This window comes from Kogia breviceps, chromosome 2 (genome assembly GCF_026419965.1).
Source record: "Kogia breviceps isolate mKogBre1 chromosome 2, mKogBre1 haplotype 1, whole genome shotgun sequence".
Taxonomy (NCBI): Eukaryota; Metazoa; Chordata; class Mammalia; order Artiodactyla; family Physeteridae; genus Kogia; species Kogia breviceps.
Window position 1 is genome coordinate 28,300,158 of NC_081311.1, and position 17,686 is coordinate 28,317,843.

Genomic DNA, 17,686 nt, shown 5'->3' on the forward strand with positions numbered 1-17,686 from the left:
TGAGTATGGATGACCATTTCCAGGAGAAGAAGATAGAAGAAGAAGGGGGCCCTGAGAGACTATGAGAAAGATCATAGTAAGAATTCATGGTTCAGTGTGGGATAAATGAAGGGCCCAGGCCAGCTAACCCATTAGGGTGGGACTTCAGGAAGCCTTGGCCCTTAGTATCTGGAACACTGAGTGGGTAAGCTGACTTCGTTTACTATATCCATGCAACTTCCACTTAAGAGTCTTCTCACCTAGCCGTTTAGACTCATAAGACTACTGAAGGCTCACTTGGCATCAGTCTTCTCAGAAGGATAGGGGACAGGAACCACAGCTTGTCAGCAGGGCAGCATCAGGGAGCATCAGGTGGTTCTCTTCTGTGGGAGTCCTTGTTACAGTCCATGAGGCAGCTTAGAGTTCTCTCCTTCAGCTCCCCAGGTGCAAGAAGATGAGATATACATCAGGCTGGTGTGCTAGCTGCCCTGGTTTGGAAGCCCCAGGCCCACAAGAGCCAGTATCTCTTGTACAAACTCCAAAAGCATAGCTTCTAGGGTCCCTGCAAGGGATCTGTTTAGTACAGGAGTCCTTGCCGTCAGGGAAGTCCATAGCATGATGTCCACATCAATTATTTATAGTTTACATAGTTCCAGTCCAGATGCAATTTACCAGCCACAAGCTGTGTTGCCTAGAAACATAGCTGACATTTTTCTCTTATCAGGTTACCAGGGCAATGGATCTAGGAAGTCAACTGAAGGTCCAGTTCTCATTGCAGAAGGGGGAAAGGGTTTGTTAACACATCTGCCCACACCGCAACAGGAATCAAGTCTGGGGAGAAATAGGGAGAGATGGGGGCACTTCTGGTAGTACAAAGAACTACATTTGAGGGTACACTGGCACAGATGTCCAGCTGGTGCAGGAGAGCGTCTTTCACATTCATTTAATGGAGACTTCTATGTTCTGTGGTTCCTTAGGTGACCTTAGAGAAGGACTCCAGAATGAAATTCCTAAAACTATTAGGATACAATAAAGATGAACTTCAGAAGAAGGTAAGCTGCTTTCACATCAGAAACGTGCTTGATGCAGAAAAGAGAATCCTGCCAGTGGAAACCATCTCAGAATACCTCTTCCATTAATACATATACGAGCATTTTACCTCCTGAAGGTAGTCTCTTTCCCAGGAAAATACCTCAAGGATCTTAGTGAGTCCAGTTGGTGGGGTTTGGAGGTGGGAAGAAAGCATAATGCTTATTTGACCTTGTGCTGGGAAGAGTGGTACTCATAAGTCTCTCCCTGCAGGTGACCACATGGTTGAAGAGTGATTTGGGGCTGGGTAAGAGCCCTCAGCCCAAGGGAGTTGACCTCAACAGTAACAGACAACAGGCCTTTTGCATCCAGGTGCGGTAGGAGCCCAGCCAGCCTAACCTAGGGTAGCATAGAAGACCTGCCTTTAAGGTATCTTCCCCTTCCTAGCCCTAAGCCTTGCTCTCAGTAAGTGCTCAGTTTCTATGGAAGTCTTCAAACTCCTCACTCATTTAAAACCAGAGTGAGACACAGAGACCTAAGCTTTTAGGCTAGGAGTAGAGTTTTGTTTTAACCATGAAGTAGAGCACCTCCCAAACCATACCTGGTTATTCTTTTAGCTTTACCCATTAAAGACCAACTCTTTTTTTTAAAAAATTGAAGTATAGTTGATTTACAATGTTGTGTTAATTTCTGCTGTATAGCAAAGTGATTCAGATATACATAACATTCTTTTTTATATTCTTTCCCAGTGTGGTTTATTACAGGATATTGAATATAGTTCCCTGTGCTATACAGTAGGACCTTGCTGTTTATCCATTCTATATGTACTAGTTTGCATCAGCTAATCCCAAGCTCCCACTCCATCCCTCCCCCACCCCCTCCTCCTTGGCAACCACAAGTCTGTTCTCTATGTCTGTGACTATGTTTTGTATTGATAAGTTCATTTGTGTCATATTTTAGATTCCACATATAAGTGATATCATATGGTATTTGTCTTTCTGTTTCTGACTTACTTCACTTAGTATGATCATTTCTAGGTCCATCCATGTTGCTGCAAATGGCATTATTTCATTTTTTATGGCTGAGTAGTATTCCACTATATGTGTGTATCACATCTTCTTTTTTTTTTTTTTTTGCAGTACGCGGGCCTCTCACTGTTGTGGCCTCTCCCGTTGGGGAGCACAGGCTCCAGACGCGCAGGCTCAGCGGCCATGGCTCACAGGCCTAGCTGCTCTGCAGCATGTGGGATCCTCCCGGACCAGGGCACAAACCCGTGTCCCCTGCATCAGCAGGCGGATTCTCAACCACTGCGCCACCAGGGAAGCCCAGCCACATCTTTATCCATTCATCTGTGGGTGGACATTTAGGTTATTTCCACGTCTTGGCTATTGTGAGTAGTGCTGCTGTGAACATAGGGGTGTATGTATCTTTTTGAATTATAGTCTGGTCTGGATATATGCCCAGGAGTGGGATTGCTGGATCATATGGCAACTCTAGTTTTTTGAGGAACCTCCATACTGTTTTCCACAGTGGCTGCACCAGCTTACATTCCCACCAACAGTGTAGGAAGGTTCCCTTTTCTCCACACCCTCTCCAGCATTTGTTATTTGTAGACTTTAAAAAAAAAAATAAATTTATTTATTTGTGGCTGCATTGGGTCTTTGTTGCAGCGCGTGGGCTTTCTCTAGTTGCAGCGAGTGGGGGCTACTCTTCGTTGCGGTGCGCGGGCTTCTCATTGTGGTGGCTTTTCTTGTTGTGGAGCACGGGCTCTAGGCGCGTGGGCTTCAGTAGTTGTGGCACATGGGCTCAGTAGTTGTGGCTTGTAGGCTCTAGAGCGCAGGCTCAGTAGTTGTGGCGCACGGGATTAGTTACTCTTCGGCATGTGGGATCTTCCCGGACCAGGGCTCGAACCTGTGTCCTCGGCATTGGCAGGCTGATTCTTAATGACTGCGCCACCAGGGAGGTCCCTATAGACTTTTTAATGATGGCCATTCTGACCGGTGTGAGGTGGTACCTCATTGTAGTTTTGATTTGCATTTCTCTAATAATTAGCAGTGTTGAGCATCTTTTCATGTGTGTGTTGGCTATTTGTATGTTGTTTTTGGAGAAATGTCTATTTAGGTCTTCTGCCAATTTTTCGATTGGGTTGGTTTTTTTTGTTGTTGAGTTCTATGAGCTGTTTGTATATTTTGGAAATTAAGCCCTTTCCGGTCGCATCGTTTGCAAATATTTTCTCCCATTCCATGCATTGTCATTTTGTTTTGTTTATGTTTTCCTTTGCTATGCAAAAGCTTGCAGGTTTAATTAGGTCCCACTTGTTTATTTTTGCTTTTATTTCTATCAAAAGGCCAACTCTTAATAGCACTCCCAGAGAGAGCTACTAAGCCAGATCTCTGTTCCTAGGATCACTTCCCAAGAAGCCACCTCTGTCCTTCTTTGTACAGACCTCCAAACATACCACCAAGGAAACCTCTGCCTGCTCAACCTTCTTTGATGAGCTGGTCTCTCAGGACATGACTCCGTGGGAGATCCCCATCACAGAAGGTACCCTGACCCTGAGGGAGAGGAACCCTCTGTGTGGGAGTGGGTGGGCTTAGAGTTATCAGGACTTGAGGACATTTCCTTCTTGTCCCCGGCCTCCTGCTTCCCCCCATGATCACAAATGCTGACTGGTTCTGTACCAGTTAGAGCTCTCTCTGGCTGAAGATTTTCATGGATGGGTCCTTTGTATGGAAGGCCTTCTACCAAGGTATTTTTTTCTATCCTTCTGTCTTTTTGTTTAAAGAACTGTGACCCTCTTCTTGTTGAGCAGGCACACATCACACCAATGATGCTGCCACCTGAGTCCCTGCCTTTTCTTGTCCTGTCCTTAGAGAGTTACCATTGGACCTGGGCACCCCAGTACACCCCACTACACTTTGTTGTGAGGGAATGAATCTTGGGAGTTTGGGGCTAGGGAGACTGAGGGATGCAGAGTATAGGAGGTGGGCTGTGGGCCCTGCTGGGGACAGGAAGCTAGGGTCTGAGGGCAGGCTGATGCAGAGGGGATGCCTCTACCTACAGACATAGACAGACTCCTGAGCCAGGCTCTCCTGCTTGGAGAACTGGGCCCCGCTGTGGAGCTGTCGGAAGGAAGAGTGCTTTGTTGATGCCATCATCCTGGCCCAGGCTGGGGGCGCAGATCGCTGAAGCAAACACAGGAGCACTACTTGGCCAAGAAGAAAACCAGAATTGCCCCGGTAACTGCCCACCATGCAGGAGAGGAGGGGAAGGGATTACTTGGGCCTTGTCAAGTGGATGTCCACACTTTGGGACTGGTGTTTAGACGATCTGCCTATCTCTCTCTCTCCCTACTCTTAACCACCCCTACCTTACCACTAGCCCCTAGTCAGTGGTCTAACAGGAAGGCTGCTTATGAGGGGCTTTTCTCAGCACATCTGTGTGTGTGACTCCTGCTGCCTATGCTGGATGGACGGCTGATGGCCTCCTTCCCTCTTAGCCCATTACAGCTGCTAGCCTGTGTTATACAGAAGAATTGGAAAGATATGGTGTGTGCCTGTAGCCTGAAGAACTGGAGAGAGGCTCTGGCCTTGCTACTGACATACTCAGGGCCAGAGAAATTCCCCGAGCTCTGTGGTAGGTGGCCCTCAGCTCCAGGATGGAGTGGTGTGACTCTAGCATGGAGTCAGTGGACGCACTGAGGGAGGAGACAGAGGAGCAGCCTGAACTCTGGGAGGTCAAGCCATGTTGTCAGGGACTAGAGTGCATCCCTCTACGTTTAGTAGAGGGCATTCATGGTCCTCTTTTACTTTTTGTCACATCTCAGTGTAAGAGCTTTGCCCTTCTCTGCAGAGCAGGATTAGCCTCATTGTTGTCTTAAAGCCACTGAGGCTACTTGTCCCATAGCTCATGGTCCCCCACCTGTTTTCAAACAGGAGGAGGAGGAGCACAGGAAAGCTATGCCATTTAAGAAGTTTCTGTCTCTCTACAGACATGCTGGGAACTCACATGGAGCAGGAGGGTGGCAGGGCACTAACCTCTGAAGCCAGACTCTGTTACGTGTGCTCAGGAAGTGTGGAGCAGCTGGTGGAGTGCTGGGCAAAATGCCCCCGGGCTTCATCCCCCATGGCTCTACAGGTACCCCTTCTCTGCAGGGCCCTGGTCCCCCACACCAGGCCTTTAGGAGGGGCTAGCAGTGGAGATTGCAGGGACATCAGAGGTGAGTCTTCTGAGTAACCAGGCTGGAATCAGGGTATTAGGGAAGAGATTAGGGCCCCTAGAGTCTGGGACCTTTTCCACGGATAAGCTATCATCTTCCTTCTTTCTCAGTCAAGGGAGACTGAGCAGCAGCTGCTTAGATATTAACCTTCGTAATTTTTTCCCACTTCAGGTTTGGGTATATAAATTTACTCTATATTTGAGTAATTATGAGCTTGGGCCTTCTATTAGCTTCTGTGAAAAGTCCTGTATCTAAATTGTACCAGATACTCTGTGAGTACCCAGAGAAGATGGGGGTCACAGACTCATGCGGAGACAGAGTCACACATGAAATAGAGTATAACTGAATCTGAAGTTGATGATGTATTAGCATAAAAGATAAAAAATCCAAAAAGAAGAGGCAGAAATGTACTAGAGGGTAAGACTCAAACGGCTTGGGAAGTGAAGCCAAGTGGCCCTTCTCTGACTGTTATGTCTCTTATATATCATATATCATCACCTGCTACCTGCACCTGGCTATGGCCAGGTGCCCTCATACGCATAGCAGGGAAGTCATTGGTTGAGCTGCCTGGCCTTGGAGAGCAGGATGTGCTTTGAAGAGGGCTGACTGCCCTTATCCTTGTCCCTATAGGACCTGATGGAGACGGTGATGGTCCTTAACAGGAGCTTGAAGCTACTGCAGGGTCCTGATGGGGTGAGCCCAGGCCCTGCCACAACATACAGAATCGCTCAGTATGCCAACCTCCTGGCAGCCCAGGGCAGCCTGGTCACTGCCATGAGCTACCTACCCAGTGACAGTGCTCAGGTGAGTGGGGGCATATGGAGAGAGCAAACCATTTCATTCAGTCATCTAACTCTGGCTGAGCACTTCTATGTTCCAGGCACTATGCTAAATGCTGAAGCTCCCAGGATAAATAAGATCTCATCCCTTAGGAGGTTCACAGTCTCTTGGGGGAAAATCAGATGTCAATAATTTATCCTGCTATAACAGAAGCTTATACTAAGCACTGTGGGACTTCACAGGCAAGGGGCTGGCTTTGTCTGGAGAAGTCAAAGAAGGCTTCCCAGTGGTTAAAACATTTGAGCTGGACCTTCAAAGAGAAATAGCTTACCAGAAGATGTCAGGCATTCTAGGCAGAAAGAACAACAAGAAGGAAGGTTTGGCAATAATTAGAGAACTTTTGAGTCCTCTAAGGTGGCTGAAATGTTAGAGGGTCGGCTGAAGTTTGAATGCTATGTGGGGCCAGGCTTGTAAGAGAGGATGTTTGCTTGTTTTAACTTTACTTAACACAGTTCTTCATGATTATAACTTTTATAGCCACCAATTCAGCAGCTGAGAGATCAGCTTTTTCATGCCCAGGGTTCTAGTGTCTTGGGCCAGCAGTCTCCCCCTTTCCCCTTTCCCCGGGTTATTGTGGGAGCTGCTCCCCACTCTCAAGAGACATCATCTCCCAGACTGGGATTCCAGTCTTCTCACCAGGTAAGATCTTACTTGTTCATTCATTCAAAAATACCTGTTAAGTGTCTACCAAGTGCCAGGCATGATTCTAGGCACTTGGAATATATTAGTGAAAAAAATGATGAAAATTCCTGTCTTCATAAAGTATAGATTCAGTTGTTTTTCTAATAACTGTTTATTGAACAACTACTAGGCACTTAGAACAGAAAGGTACACAAACCATGATCCTTGCCCTTAATTAGCTCATAGTCTAGTCTAGGAAAGATAGGTAAAAATTAACTGCAATAAAATTCATAAATGCCGTGATTGGGATATGATTAAAGAGCCATGAGATCACACAGAAGAAAGCAATTTAGTGGGGGATGGGGGAAGTTCAGGGCATGTTTCAGAACGAGTATGATGTTTGATCTGAATCTTGAAGGTTAAAAGTTATTCAGGCAAAGGAAGAGGTAAGGAAGGCTATTTGAGGCAGAGGGAATGGCATCTACAAAGGCAGTGAAGGGAAAGTGAGCAGAGCCCGTTTGAGGAATGACTAACATTTTAATGGGGCTACAAAACAGGTGTTTGTGGCAGTGGACTGAGTTAGATGAAGCTGGGGTAACAAGTGGTAGTTAGATCAGGAGAGACCTGGCATTCTGTATTCAAGAGTTTAGACTTGAGGGGCTTCCCTGGTGGCACAGTGGTTAAGAATCCTCCTGCCAATGCAGGCAACATGGGTTCGAGCCCTGGTCCGGGAAGATCCTACGTGCCACAGAGCAACTAAGCCCGTGTGCCACAACTGCTGAGCCTATGTGCCACAACTGCTGAAGCGCACGCACCTAGAGCACGTGTTCCGCAGCAAGAGAAGCCACTGCAGTGAGAAGCCCATGCACTGCAATGAAGAGTAGCCGCCCGCTCTCCACCACTAGAGAAAGCTGGCGCGCAGCAAGGAAGACCTGACACAGCCATTAATTAATTGATTAATTTTAAAAAGAGTTTAGACTTGACCCTGAAGGCAGGCAGGAGCTATTGAATGGTCTTATGCAGGGGAAGGACTAGCTATGTGTCTAGGAAGGGCAAGGCTAGAGGTGGTTAGGAAGCTATAGCAAGAGATGATGAGGGAATGAAAGACCTGAAACTAGAGAGTGAAGTTAGATTTGAGATATTTAGTAGGTAGAATTGACAGAAACTGGTGATGGTTAAGAGGAGTGTGCTAAATGGGGGGACTGACCACAATGCCCAGATGGATAGGATGCTGTTAATTTATGAGACCAGGAGCCTACTGGAGGGGAATAAAATCCAGGGAGATTGTAGATCAAGGTATCAGGTAGAAAAGTTCTGATGATTCATCCTGTCCCACCTTTAATTCCCACCCTAATTTTCTTCCCTCCCTCACCTTCCCCCTCCCTCCTCCTCCTTCTCCTTCCCTACTTGCTGGCTCTCTCTCCCTCCCTCCCCTCCCCCTTTCCTCTCACTCTCTCTTTCCTATCTTGAAATAATTACAGATTCGCAGGAAGATACAATGAAATGTATTGGGAAGTCTCATGCATCCCAAGCCCACCACATCCCATGCCAGTGTCCCACACAACCACAATACAATATCAAGGCTGAGATACTGACATTAGTATAATTCACAGATTCAGATTTCACTGGTTTTGCATGTACTCATTTGTGTGTGTATATGTGTGATGTGTGTAACCATGTAAGAATTTTACTTTTCATCTTTTTAACAGAGTCCTTCACAGAGCAGAACAATTTAATTTTATAAGGGCCAGTTTATGAAGTTTTCCTTCTATGGATCATGCTTTTCATGTCAAGTCTAAGAGCTCTTAGCCTAGTCCAAGTTCCCCCAAATTTACTACTGTGTTTTTTCTAGAAGTTTCATAGTTTTATGTTTTACATTTAAGTCCATGTTCCACTTTGAGTTAATTTTTGTGCAAGTAGAAGTTTGGGTCAGGTTTCATTTTTTTTTTTGCCAATGGATGTCCAGAATCATTTATTGAAAAGGCTGTTCCTCTTCCATTGAATTGATTTTGCTCCTTTGTCAAAAATTAGTCAGACATATTCGTATGGACTTATTGCTCAGTTCCCTGTTCAGTTGCACTGATCTGTGTGTCTGTCCTTCTGCCAGTACCACTCTGTCTTGATTACTACCTCTATATCAGTAAGTCTTGACATGGGGAATAGTAATTCCTCCTACTTTATTTTTGTTTCAAAATTGCTTTGGATATTCTAGGACCGTATTCTTTTCACATAAATTTTAGAGTAAGTTTGCCTATTTCTAAAAAGAAACTTGCAGAAATGGACAGGAATTGCATTAAAACTATAGATTAATGTAGGGATAGTTGACAACTTTACTATATTGAATCTTCCCATACATGAACATGGTATGTCTCTCCAATATTGTCTCCTTCAGCACTTTATAATTTTCATCATACAGCTCCTGACATGTTTTGTTCATTTCAAACATAAGAATTTAATTTTCTCTTGAGCAATTTGAAATCAAATGGTATTACCTTTTTAATTTTGGTTTCTACTTGTTTATTGTCAGTGTATAGAAATGTAATTGGTTTTTATGAGTTAATCTTGTATCATGTGACTTTTCAATGCTCATAAATGAGATTCCTGAACTCATTTATTTGCTTTAGGAGTGTTTTGTGGATTCCTTGGGAATTTCTATGTAGATAGTTATGTCATCTGTGAATAGAGAGTTTTATTTCTTTTTTTCCAAATTGTATGCCTTTAATTTCTCTTGCCTTATTGTAGTACTAAAATAAGAATGGTGAGTGTGAACACCCTAACCTTGTTTCCAGTCTTAGAGGGAAAACATTCAGTCTTTCACCACTAAGTGTGATGGTAGCTCTAGGTTTTTTGTAGATGCTCTTTACGAGGCTAAGGGAGTTTTTCCATCTATTCCTGGGGTACTAAATCATGAATCAGTGTTGAACTTTGTCAGATGTTTTTTTCTGCATCATTTTATATGATCAAATGATTTTCCTTCTTTAACCTGTTGATATGGTGGGTTATGTTGATTGATTTTTAAATATATCATGATATACATTGCATGACCTGGAGTAAATCTCATTTGGTTGTGGTATATTATTTTTATATACATTGTTGGATTTGATTTGCTAAAATTTTGCTGAGCATTTTTTGTGTCTAAGTTTTTGAGAAATATTGGTCTGTAGTTTTATTTTGTAGTGTTGGTATCAGGGTAGTACTGACCTCATAAAGTGAGTTAGGAAATGTTTCTTCTTCTATATTCTGGAAGAGATTATGTAAACTTTGTGTTAATTCTCTGAACGTTTGGTAAAATTCTCCAGTGAAACTATGTAGGCCTCGAGATTTTTTTGGAGGGGGGGAGCTTCTTAATTACAAATTTAATTCCTTTAATAGTTATAGAAATATTCAGGTTTTCTATTTAATTTTGGCTGAGTTTTGGTAGTTTGTGGTTCTTGAGGAGTTGGTCCGTTTTTTCTAAGTTGTCAAGTTTATGAACGTAAAGTTATTTGTAGTATTCCTTATTATCTCTTTAATGGCTGCAGGGTCTGTTGTAATGTTCCTTGCTTCATCGTTTATCTTGATGAATTGTCTTCTCTCTTTGTCAGTCTTTATAAAGTTTTATCAGTTTTATTGGTTTTTCTTAAGAATTAGTATTTTGTTTCATTTTCTTTGTTGATTTTCTGTTTTCAGTTACTTACCTTTCTTTTCCTTTCCAAGTGCTGACCCTTTTTTCTCTTCCATCAGGTTCCAGCTCCATCTCCAAGGCCAAGGATTTTTACACCTCCGTCACTTGTGATGCTCTTGACACCTTCCCGTCCTAGCCCTTATCAGGGCTCCAGAATGCAGAATACAAGTGACTACAGGCCATCTGGGTTCCAGGAAGCCCAGTCTTTGCCTGTGGTCCCTGGGGTAAGGCCTGGTGAGTGACTGAGTGGAGACCTGTTTAGGCAGAACACAGAGGAAAACATCTGGCATGGCCAGAATGGATTTGGGAGGCAGTATGTCTATCTAATGAGAGGAGCTTAGAGGTTGAAGTCTGAATTCTCAGTACTGTCAGTTACTGGCTTTGTACCTGTGGGCAATATACCTAGCCACTTTGTTTCTTTTGAAAATTGAGAGTGGTTGTTATGTTGGTCATTTCAACCCCACAGGATTGTTCTGAGGGTCAAATAAGGAATATAGTTAAAAGTACTTTGTAAATGGTAGATCTCCATACACATGTATTAGTTATTTATTATTATTATAGTTTTTTTTAATTGCTGCCTTATTCCTTCCTGATGTGCTCTGAGTCTCTCCCAAATTGAAATTTGGTGGCAAATGACCTGTTTCTATCCCATTTCAGCTTTATCTCAGCCGCAGCTGTCAGGAGGGCAAAGGGTGCAAGCTCCTAACCCCGTGGGATTCCCTGGAACATGGCCTCTTCCTGGTCCACCCACGGCACCCCCAGACATTATACAGGCTGGTTCTGCCTCCCTGCCTGAGACTCCTCGACGGCTCCCTGTGCTTCCTGTGAGAGCACCAGGCTTCGACCCTATGAGCTCCCAGCTGCCAGCCCCTCCTGTCACCTTCTCTGCAGCACACCCTCCAGGAGGGCCAGGTGCTCCATGCACCGATGCCTTCCCAGCCACTGGCATCTTGACTCCTCAACCAGGTCAGTCTTCTCCCATGGCCTCCCTCTCCTCCCCTCCCCACTACCACCTTGGGAGTCTCTTTCCTCAAGCCAATGAACTGGGGTTGGAGGATGTCAACTCAGAGTGTGGCTGGTCTGTGGAGGGAGGTGTGGCAGACTCCAACTAAAATAATTTTCCTGGTCTTCAGACCAAAATTCCAGTGTTTTTGATCATGCCCCTAAAATACCTCTATATTTATACTATTCAGGACCTCAGGATTCCTTGGAAAATGCTCCATGCCCAGGGGAAACCTCCAGAGGAAAGAGGTCAACACATCTCCCCCCACTCAACCCCTTATACATTCACTGACGACCCACACTCTAGTTCTGTACAGAAAGTAGCCCGGTCCTTCCCATTCTGCTTTCCCCACTCACTCTTCTCCCCTCAGCTCCCTCCTCTTTCCTTCTTATACACATTCACCATCTTCTCACTTCCAGGTCCCCACGCACTATCCTGTGCCCTCATTCATTCATAATTTCTGCGACTCCCTCAAAGTAGGGCCGAAGGAGTCTTTCAGCTTAGACTCACGTGTCTTTCTTTTCTCGCTCTTTAGTTGCCAGAGACATTTATGCCCCCAGCACCAATTACTGCTCCAGTTATGTGCCTCGCCCCTGAGCCACGAGGGGTCCTTTCCTCACAGCCTGCTGTCCCCAGTGTGAATCATGCTCCCCCTGGGGCCCCAGGAGAACTTAGCCTGTAGATGACAGGAACGATGTGTTTCCCTCCTCTTGGAAACCTTCTTTTCTTGGGTATAGAAAAGCAGGGAGCACGGTAGATGGCTTCATTCCTCAAGTTGGAGGCAGACTCTGGGCTGAAGGAGATGGGGTGGGGGGCAGATACCAAGTGTCCCTACTGCAGACAAGGGAGGATGCCCCTCCTCAGCTCTGCTCTGCTCTAGTGGGAGCAGTGTGACCCCCAGGTCACTGAGGACTAGTCCTGAGGGGAGCCATGAGCAGGACAGCTTGCCTCTCTCTCCTGTGTCCCTGCTCCCTCCTCAGCAACGTCAGCGGCCGCCTGAGAAGATGGACAGGAAGGAGCTGCCCCCTGAACATCAGTCCTTGACTATCAGCTTTGAGGCGCTTCTGCAGCGATGCTCCCTGTCTGCCACTGACGTAGTGAGTCTGAACCTTCCCCATGATGCTCCCCTCCTACCCTAGCTGGCCCCAGGATCCCTTGGCTGTAGACCAGTTCCTTGTGTGACTCTTCTTACTGTCCCTGGACATGCTGCCTGTATCTTATACTTATTTAATGTCCATGTGGAGTTGGGAGGGGAGGACTTGTCTGGTCTGGAGGTTATCTCCTTGGTAGCAAGACCAAACAGCACTGAGACTTAGCTGTTGGAAAGGCAGCAGGGAGTACTTCAAGGAGGGTGAGACCAGGAGTGAGGAGACCTGCCATTCATTCCTGGCTGCGTCAGCTTGAGCGAATCACTTAGCCTCTTCAGGTCTCCTTTTTGTCCTCCGTGAAATGAAAGAGCATTAAGCCATTCTAGCTCGAAGGTACCGTGATTCTTTATGGTTCTGTGTAGTGTTAGGCATAGTAGCTGGAATCAGAATCCATTTCCCTCCCTGCAGAAGACAAAACGGAAGCTGGATGAAGCAGCCCAACGTCTAGAATGTCTATATGAGAAACTCTGCAAAGGGACAGTAAGTACACTCAGTGGTGCTCCTCTGCCTCCTGCTCTTCCACCTTCACCCATGGCCAAAGGGTGCCCAGTGTCCCTTCTTATAGGCCTCACTGGCCCTGGGTTTCTTACAGAATATAGACATCTTGCCTGGACTGGGCTCTAGAACTTAAGTCCTCTCTTCTCCCTTCCATGCCTCCAGGGTGGGGGCGGGGGTTGGGCTTACTAACTGCAGGCTAATCCTTCCACAGCTCTCACCTCCTGTCCTGGCTGGGCTCCCCGAGGTTGCCAGATGTGTGGACGCAGGAAGCTTTGAACAGGGCCTCACTGTGCATGCTCAGGTGGTGAGCTGCAGCAGCTTCAGTGAGGTCTCCAGCTTCATGCCTGTCCTGAAGTCCATCCTCATCATCGCTCGTAAGCTACACGTCTAGACCAGGCAGCTCCTCTTTCCAGGAGGCCACATCTACTCTTACTTAACTCCTTCCTGCAGGAAAGGGGAATTTCGGAACAGATTCCGTTTGTTTTTCCTAGCCCTCTTCCCTTGCTGCCAGGTATATGATGCTGTAGGTTTAGCTCCAAACCAGCAGAGTGCCTGCTCTCCACCCCTTTATGCGTGGCCCTCTGGGATCTGCTCAGGGCTCTCTCAGCCTATTCTTCTTCACTTTCCCTAAAACTGTACTCCAACAGGGCCTGGGACAGTGTGTCTTCTCCCCCAGGGATAACTACGTGGCTTCTGAGAGGGTGAGCAGGATCGTTAACTTCCAAGTCTACCTCGACTGTACCCATCTTGTGGGTCTTTTGTCTTTCCCCTTCTGTGGGTTATGAGCCTGACTTTACCTTTTCCTTGCCTCTGACTTCATATTTCCAGGTTCATACTTCTCTGAGCCCCAGAGGCTGGGGTAGAGTTGACTGCTGTTCACCCTTTGAACAAGTCATACACATGAGGGATGGGTGCTGAGCACAACGAAGAGAAGGAACTCAGACCCTTTTAAGAAGGGACCTCTCAACTGCCAGCATTGATAAGGGTGGGCTAGGTGAGGCGGAGGGTGGATGGGATGCCTTTGCTGAGAGCTGTCTTAGGCTATGGGCTGTGGGGAGTGACCCCTGACTCAGCCTGCCTGATCCCTGGCCCAGGGCCTAGACCACTCATTCTGTGATTAGAAGCCAGGTTCTGGAATGGGAGCCATATTAATGAAAGAGTCTTCTAGCACTGTTCTTCAAGGCTTGGAGGCCCTCTTCCTCCAGCCCCACACATCTCAGGGCTGCCTTCTCAGGCTGCGCTTTCAAGGTTGGACTTTGCATTTGAAGCACTGATGTACTTTATGTGCAATAAAGCTGCTTTAGTTTGGTTTCCTCTGTCATCTCCCAATTACTGTCTCCTCTAGGTCCTATTTTGCTCTTATCTGTCTTCCCAGTCCTCTTTGTTTTTGTTCCCTATACCCTAATAAGGCAGGGGGGAGGCTTGGGGATAAATAGGAAGTCAGGAGAGTTGAAGAAAGGAGGTGGCACTGAATTAGGCTCTCCTTGCAGCGTTTATGGTCATTCTGCTGTGTGTGTGTGTATGTGTGTGTGTGTCTCCATCCGTGCCTGACATTCAGCTCCAGGGCTTTCCCCACACCACTTCAGGGCTGAGCTCAGCTACACAAAAGGGGCTGGGTGTGAAGCCAGGGGTACGATCTCTAATCCTGTTGTAGATCGCATCATGTCTGCAGGCTAGATGTGTGTGTTTGGGAGGAAAGGATTGTTAGGCAGTATTTGTTTGTAAAGCCACTTGCTCTTCAGATAATACTTGCACTAACTTCTATTGATGAAGCAGTGTGAGCCCCAGCAAAGTCCTTTCCCAAAGTGTCTTTGAAGCCAAGAGCCCATTGAAGGGAAGAAAGGCTGGGAGAGGGGATTAGTTTGTTCAGCAGCTGTGAATTTCAGTGGGAGGTTGATGAACTCTGAAGTCTTTGTTTAAATTAAAGGTGGGGAGAAAAAAGCCGCTGCTGGAGCGAGAGCCTCACTTGGGGCCCTGAACTAACACAAGGAGAAGTCTGAGCTGCGGGGAGCTGTGTACTGACTGCGAAGACTTTTCCCAAACACTTTTGGGGAAAGGTGTTATGAGAAGAGAAGGGGGCGGAGTGGGGGATTAGCATGTGAAATGAAGTTTTCATTGACTCCGGTGGGGGTAGAAGGCTATTTTAATGGCATTTTGTTCTCTTATTTTCTCTTCTTGAGCTCTTTAGAGATATTGTTTTGCTAAGGCAGTCTTTCTTCCCCCTTCTTTCCAGTCTGCAGATTGCCTCTATGGGAGCCAACATAAATATTTCTCCTCCAGGAATGCGGGTTAATTAAAAGGAAATGAATGAGTGGAAGCATCCAATCCAGACCCACAATAGGCGAGTGCCCTGGCCTGCCCTTCCCTCCCACCACCACCAGCAACGCCAGCGCTGAGCACGACCCTGTCTCTGTCTTTGCCCTAACCTGCTGCTAAGGCCAGTTGAGGCTGCGATTCTTTTCAAGAAAAGAAAGCCCTGCCTGTGTGTAGGCTCACAGGCTAGGAACAGGAAGGAGACAGTGTTTTGTCCCCTCCACCCAGCATCCTTGTCACTTCTCAGGACCTCCTTCTGCTTCTGTCCCCTGGCTGAGACAGATGGACTCCTAAAGAGCACACAAGAGGAGGGAAGGGGCCTGGGTTCCAGGACTCACCCAAAGGTACCTTACTATGGTGGAACAAGCCACACATCTTTCTCAGCATCAGTTTAAATCTGTAAAACAGATTTCACTAGCTGACCTTGAAGGTGTCTTCCCAAGCAACCGGTTTGGTTGTCCACATTTATAAAGGGGAACACAGCACTGGTGATTGATTGTAAGAGAGAACCTACACTCCATGAATGTAGGAGGTCAGTATTCACTACTGTATTTCCACTCTGGTGTTCGTTGAATGAATAAATGAATGAATAGATAACGCAAGAGGGGGAAAAAAGCAAGCCAGATCTAAGGTAGCTCAGTATTGTTTTCTTTATAGATGCAAATGAATGTGGTATCAATCATACCCATTTGGGAATACAAAACAACGTATGAAGGAACTTTCTGGCAGCATGACATGTTTCAAGTACTGACCTGGAGTTATCAAATGTGGAGCACAATAGTTCTCCTACTTGTATGCTAAGAGACCTCCTGGAGAATGTAGCTTTCCTTTGCAACATTGTACTTTTATATTTTCTAGCTGCCTTGCCAGATTTTCTTACTGTACACTATCAAGTAATTGTGCCAAGTGAGACAGCCAAGTTAGTACATGCTGCTGCTTGATTAGGGATGAAGGGCGAGTTGGGAGATTCAAGAGGCCCAGATCAAAGCTGAGGGAAGGAGCAAAAGGCCTTTTGCTGATGGAACTGGAAATGAAGCACTAGGAGACCCTGAAGGGAAGCATGTCCCCTGTAAGGAGGGAAGGGGAACCTCTCTCCTCCGGAAGTGTTAGTGGGACCAGAAGGTGTGTAGGGATGAGGCCAGGGATTTGAGGTCTGACCTGGCCATTGTGTCAATTTGGAATATGGGAGCCTTTCCACTGTCACTGGTGGGCCTTTAGAGCCTCCACCCATTTCACCCACTTGGAGCCACTCCTCCTCTGTGCTTTCTCCTCCTCTACAAGAGGTGAGATGAAGTTGTCTAGCATTTGATCAGTTCTGCTCCAGAAGGGCTGCGGGGCTACCCGGTGCCTATGACCCAGGACCAGCCGAGGGGAAGGGAGGTGACTGGCAAGCTCCTTGGGCTGCAGAGGGTCTGTCAGGGATTAGTTTTTCCCTTCCCAGAGCCCTGTTTCACCAAGTTCCTGTTGTATGGCTGCTTTCTGAGAAGAGAACCAGAAGACTCGAGCACAACGAGCAGCAAGGTCTTAGCTACTGAGTGAATGTATTAGTGGAAGATTTATGGGGATGATTTACTAATCCTTGGCAGATTAACCTCTGTCAGGCCAGGATAACTACTTAGGCCATCAGGGAAGTGAGGCTCACAGGAGGATAGTATCCTAACAAGGTGGGAGGGAGGAGAGGACCTAGAAGTTATATCTTATACACGTTCTTCCCCATATCCCCAAGAATAAGTTCAATACCTGAAAAAAAGGCACATGTCACAGTGACTGCAATAAATTAAGGTTCAAGGTGCTGAACTTCCTATTAACGGTTTCGTTGCAGGAAGTTTATGTATTGAAGGAAAGTATCCAATGCCTGAATCCTGCCTGTTTGAGAACCAGGTTAGTGAAAAGGAAGGGTCCCAGCTTCTCCTTCCTCATGACCTGTCTTCAGAGGTGCAAACCAGGGTCTGAATGGGAAATTAGCTTTATTTATCTCAGTCTTGGCTCAGGGGAATAAGATCCTTTGGGGAAAGAGAAGAGGTAAAGTTGGTTGCTAGGAGGCTATAGGTTAGGAGCAGGGAGGAGGTACTTTAAAGGGTAGGAGATGACTGAGTCTGCCCTTACATCATTCCTAGATGTTGTGGGTATGTGTCTGGAGCACCTTGGGGGATTGTCTAGAAAGGTCATTGCCCACTGGCAAAGTCCCTTAGAGACATGGTATCACAAGGATGAGTGGCACCCTTGGTTTTCAGCAAGTCAGCATTCTACGGTTCCCATTTCCGCCATCTTCAACCCCTGCCTCTAGGAACCAACCTCCAAAGACATGCTTTTTCCTGGGTCAGTTTCCTCAGTATCCCATCAGGGAAGGAAGGAAGGAAAAGGGGAAGAGA

At 46.4% G+C, this 17,686-nt stretch overlaps 1 protein-coding gene across 1 annotated transcript in view; it reads left to right on the forward strand.

Moving 5' to 3' along the window:
* The window catches only part of SEC31B (SEC31 homolog B, COPII coat complex component), a 29,585-nt gene extending 15,271 nt beyond the window's left edge, over positions 1 to 14,314 (forward strand). Inside the window, 18 exon segments of the mRNA XM_067024868.1 lie at positions 957 to 1,031; positions 1,282 to 1,380; positions 3,453 to 3,552; positions 4,072 to 4,129; positions 4,131 to 4,189; positions 4,192 to 4,247; positions 4,518 to 4,644; positions 5,000 to 5,145; positions 5,858 to 6,031; positions 6,545 to 6,706; positions 10,412 to 10,586; positions 11,010 to 11,318; positions 11,546 to 11,572; positions 11,575 to 11,603; positions 11,891 to 12,033; positions 12,332 to 12,452; positions 12,912 to 12,983; positions 13,213 to 14,314. Of these exon segments, the coding sequence (XP_066880969.1) occupies positions 957 to 1,031; positions 1,282 to 1,380; positions 3,453 to 3,552; positions 4,072 to 4,129; positions 4,131 to 4,189; positions 4,192 to 4,247; positions 4,518 to 4,644; positions 5,000 to 5,145; positions 5,858 to 6,031; positions 6,545 to 6,706; positions 10,412 to 10,586; positions 11,010 to 11,318; positions 11,546 to 11,572; positions 11,575 to 11,603; positions 11,891 to 12,033; positions 12,332 to 12,452; positions 12,912 to 12,983; positions 13,213 to 13,392 (2,112 nt within the window). The 3' untranslated portion in view covers positions 13,393 to 14,314.
* The last annotated feature ends 3,372 nt before the right edge of the window (positions 14,315 to 17,686 follow it).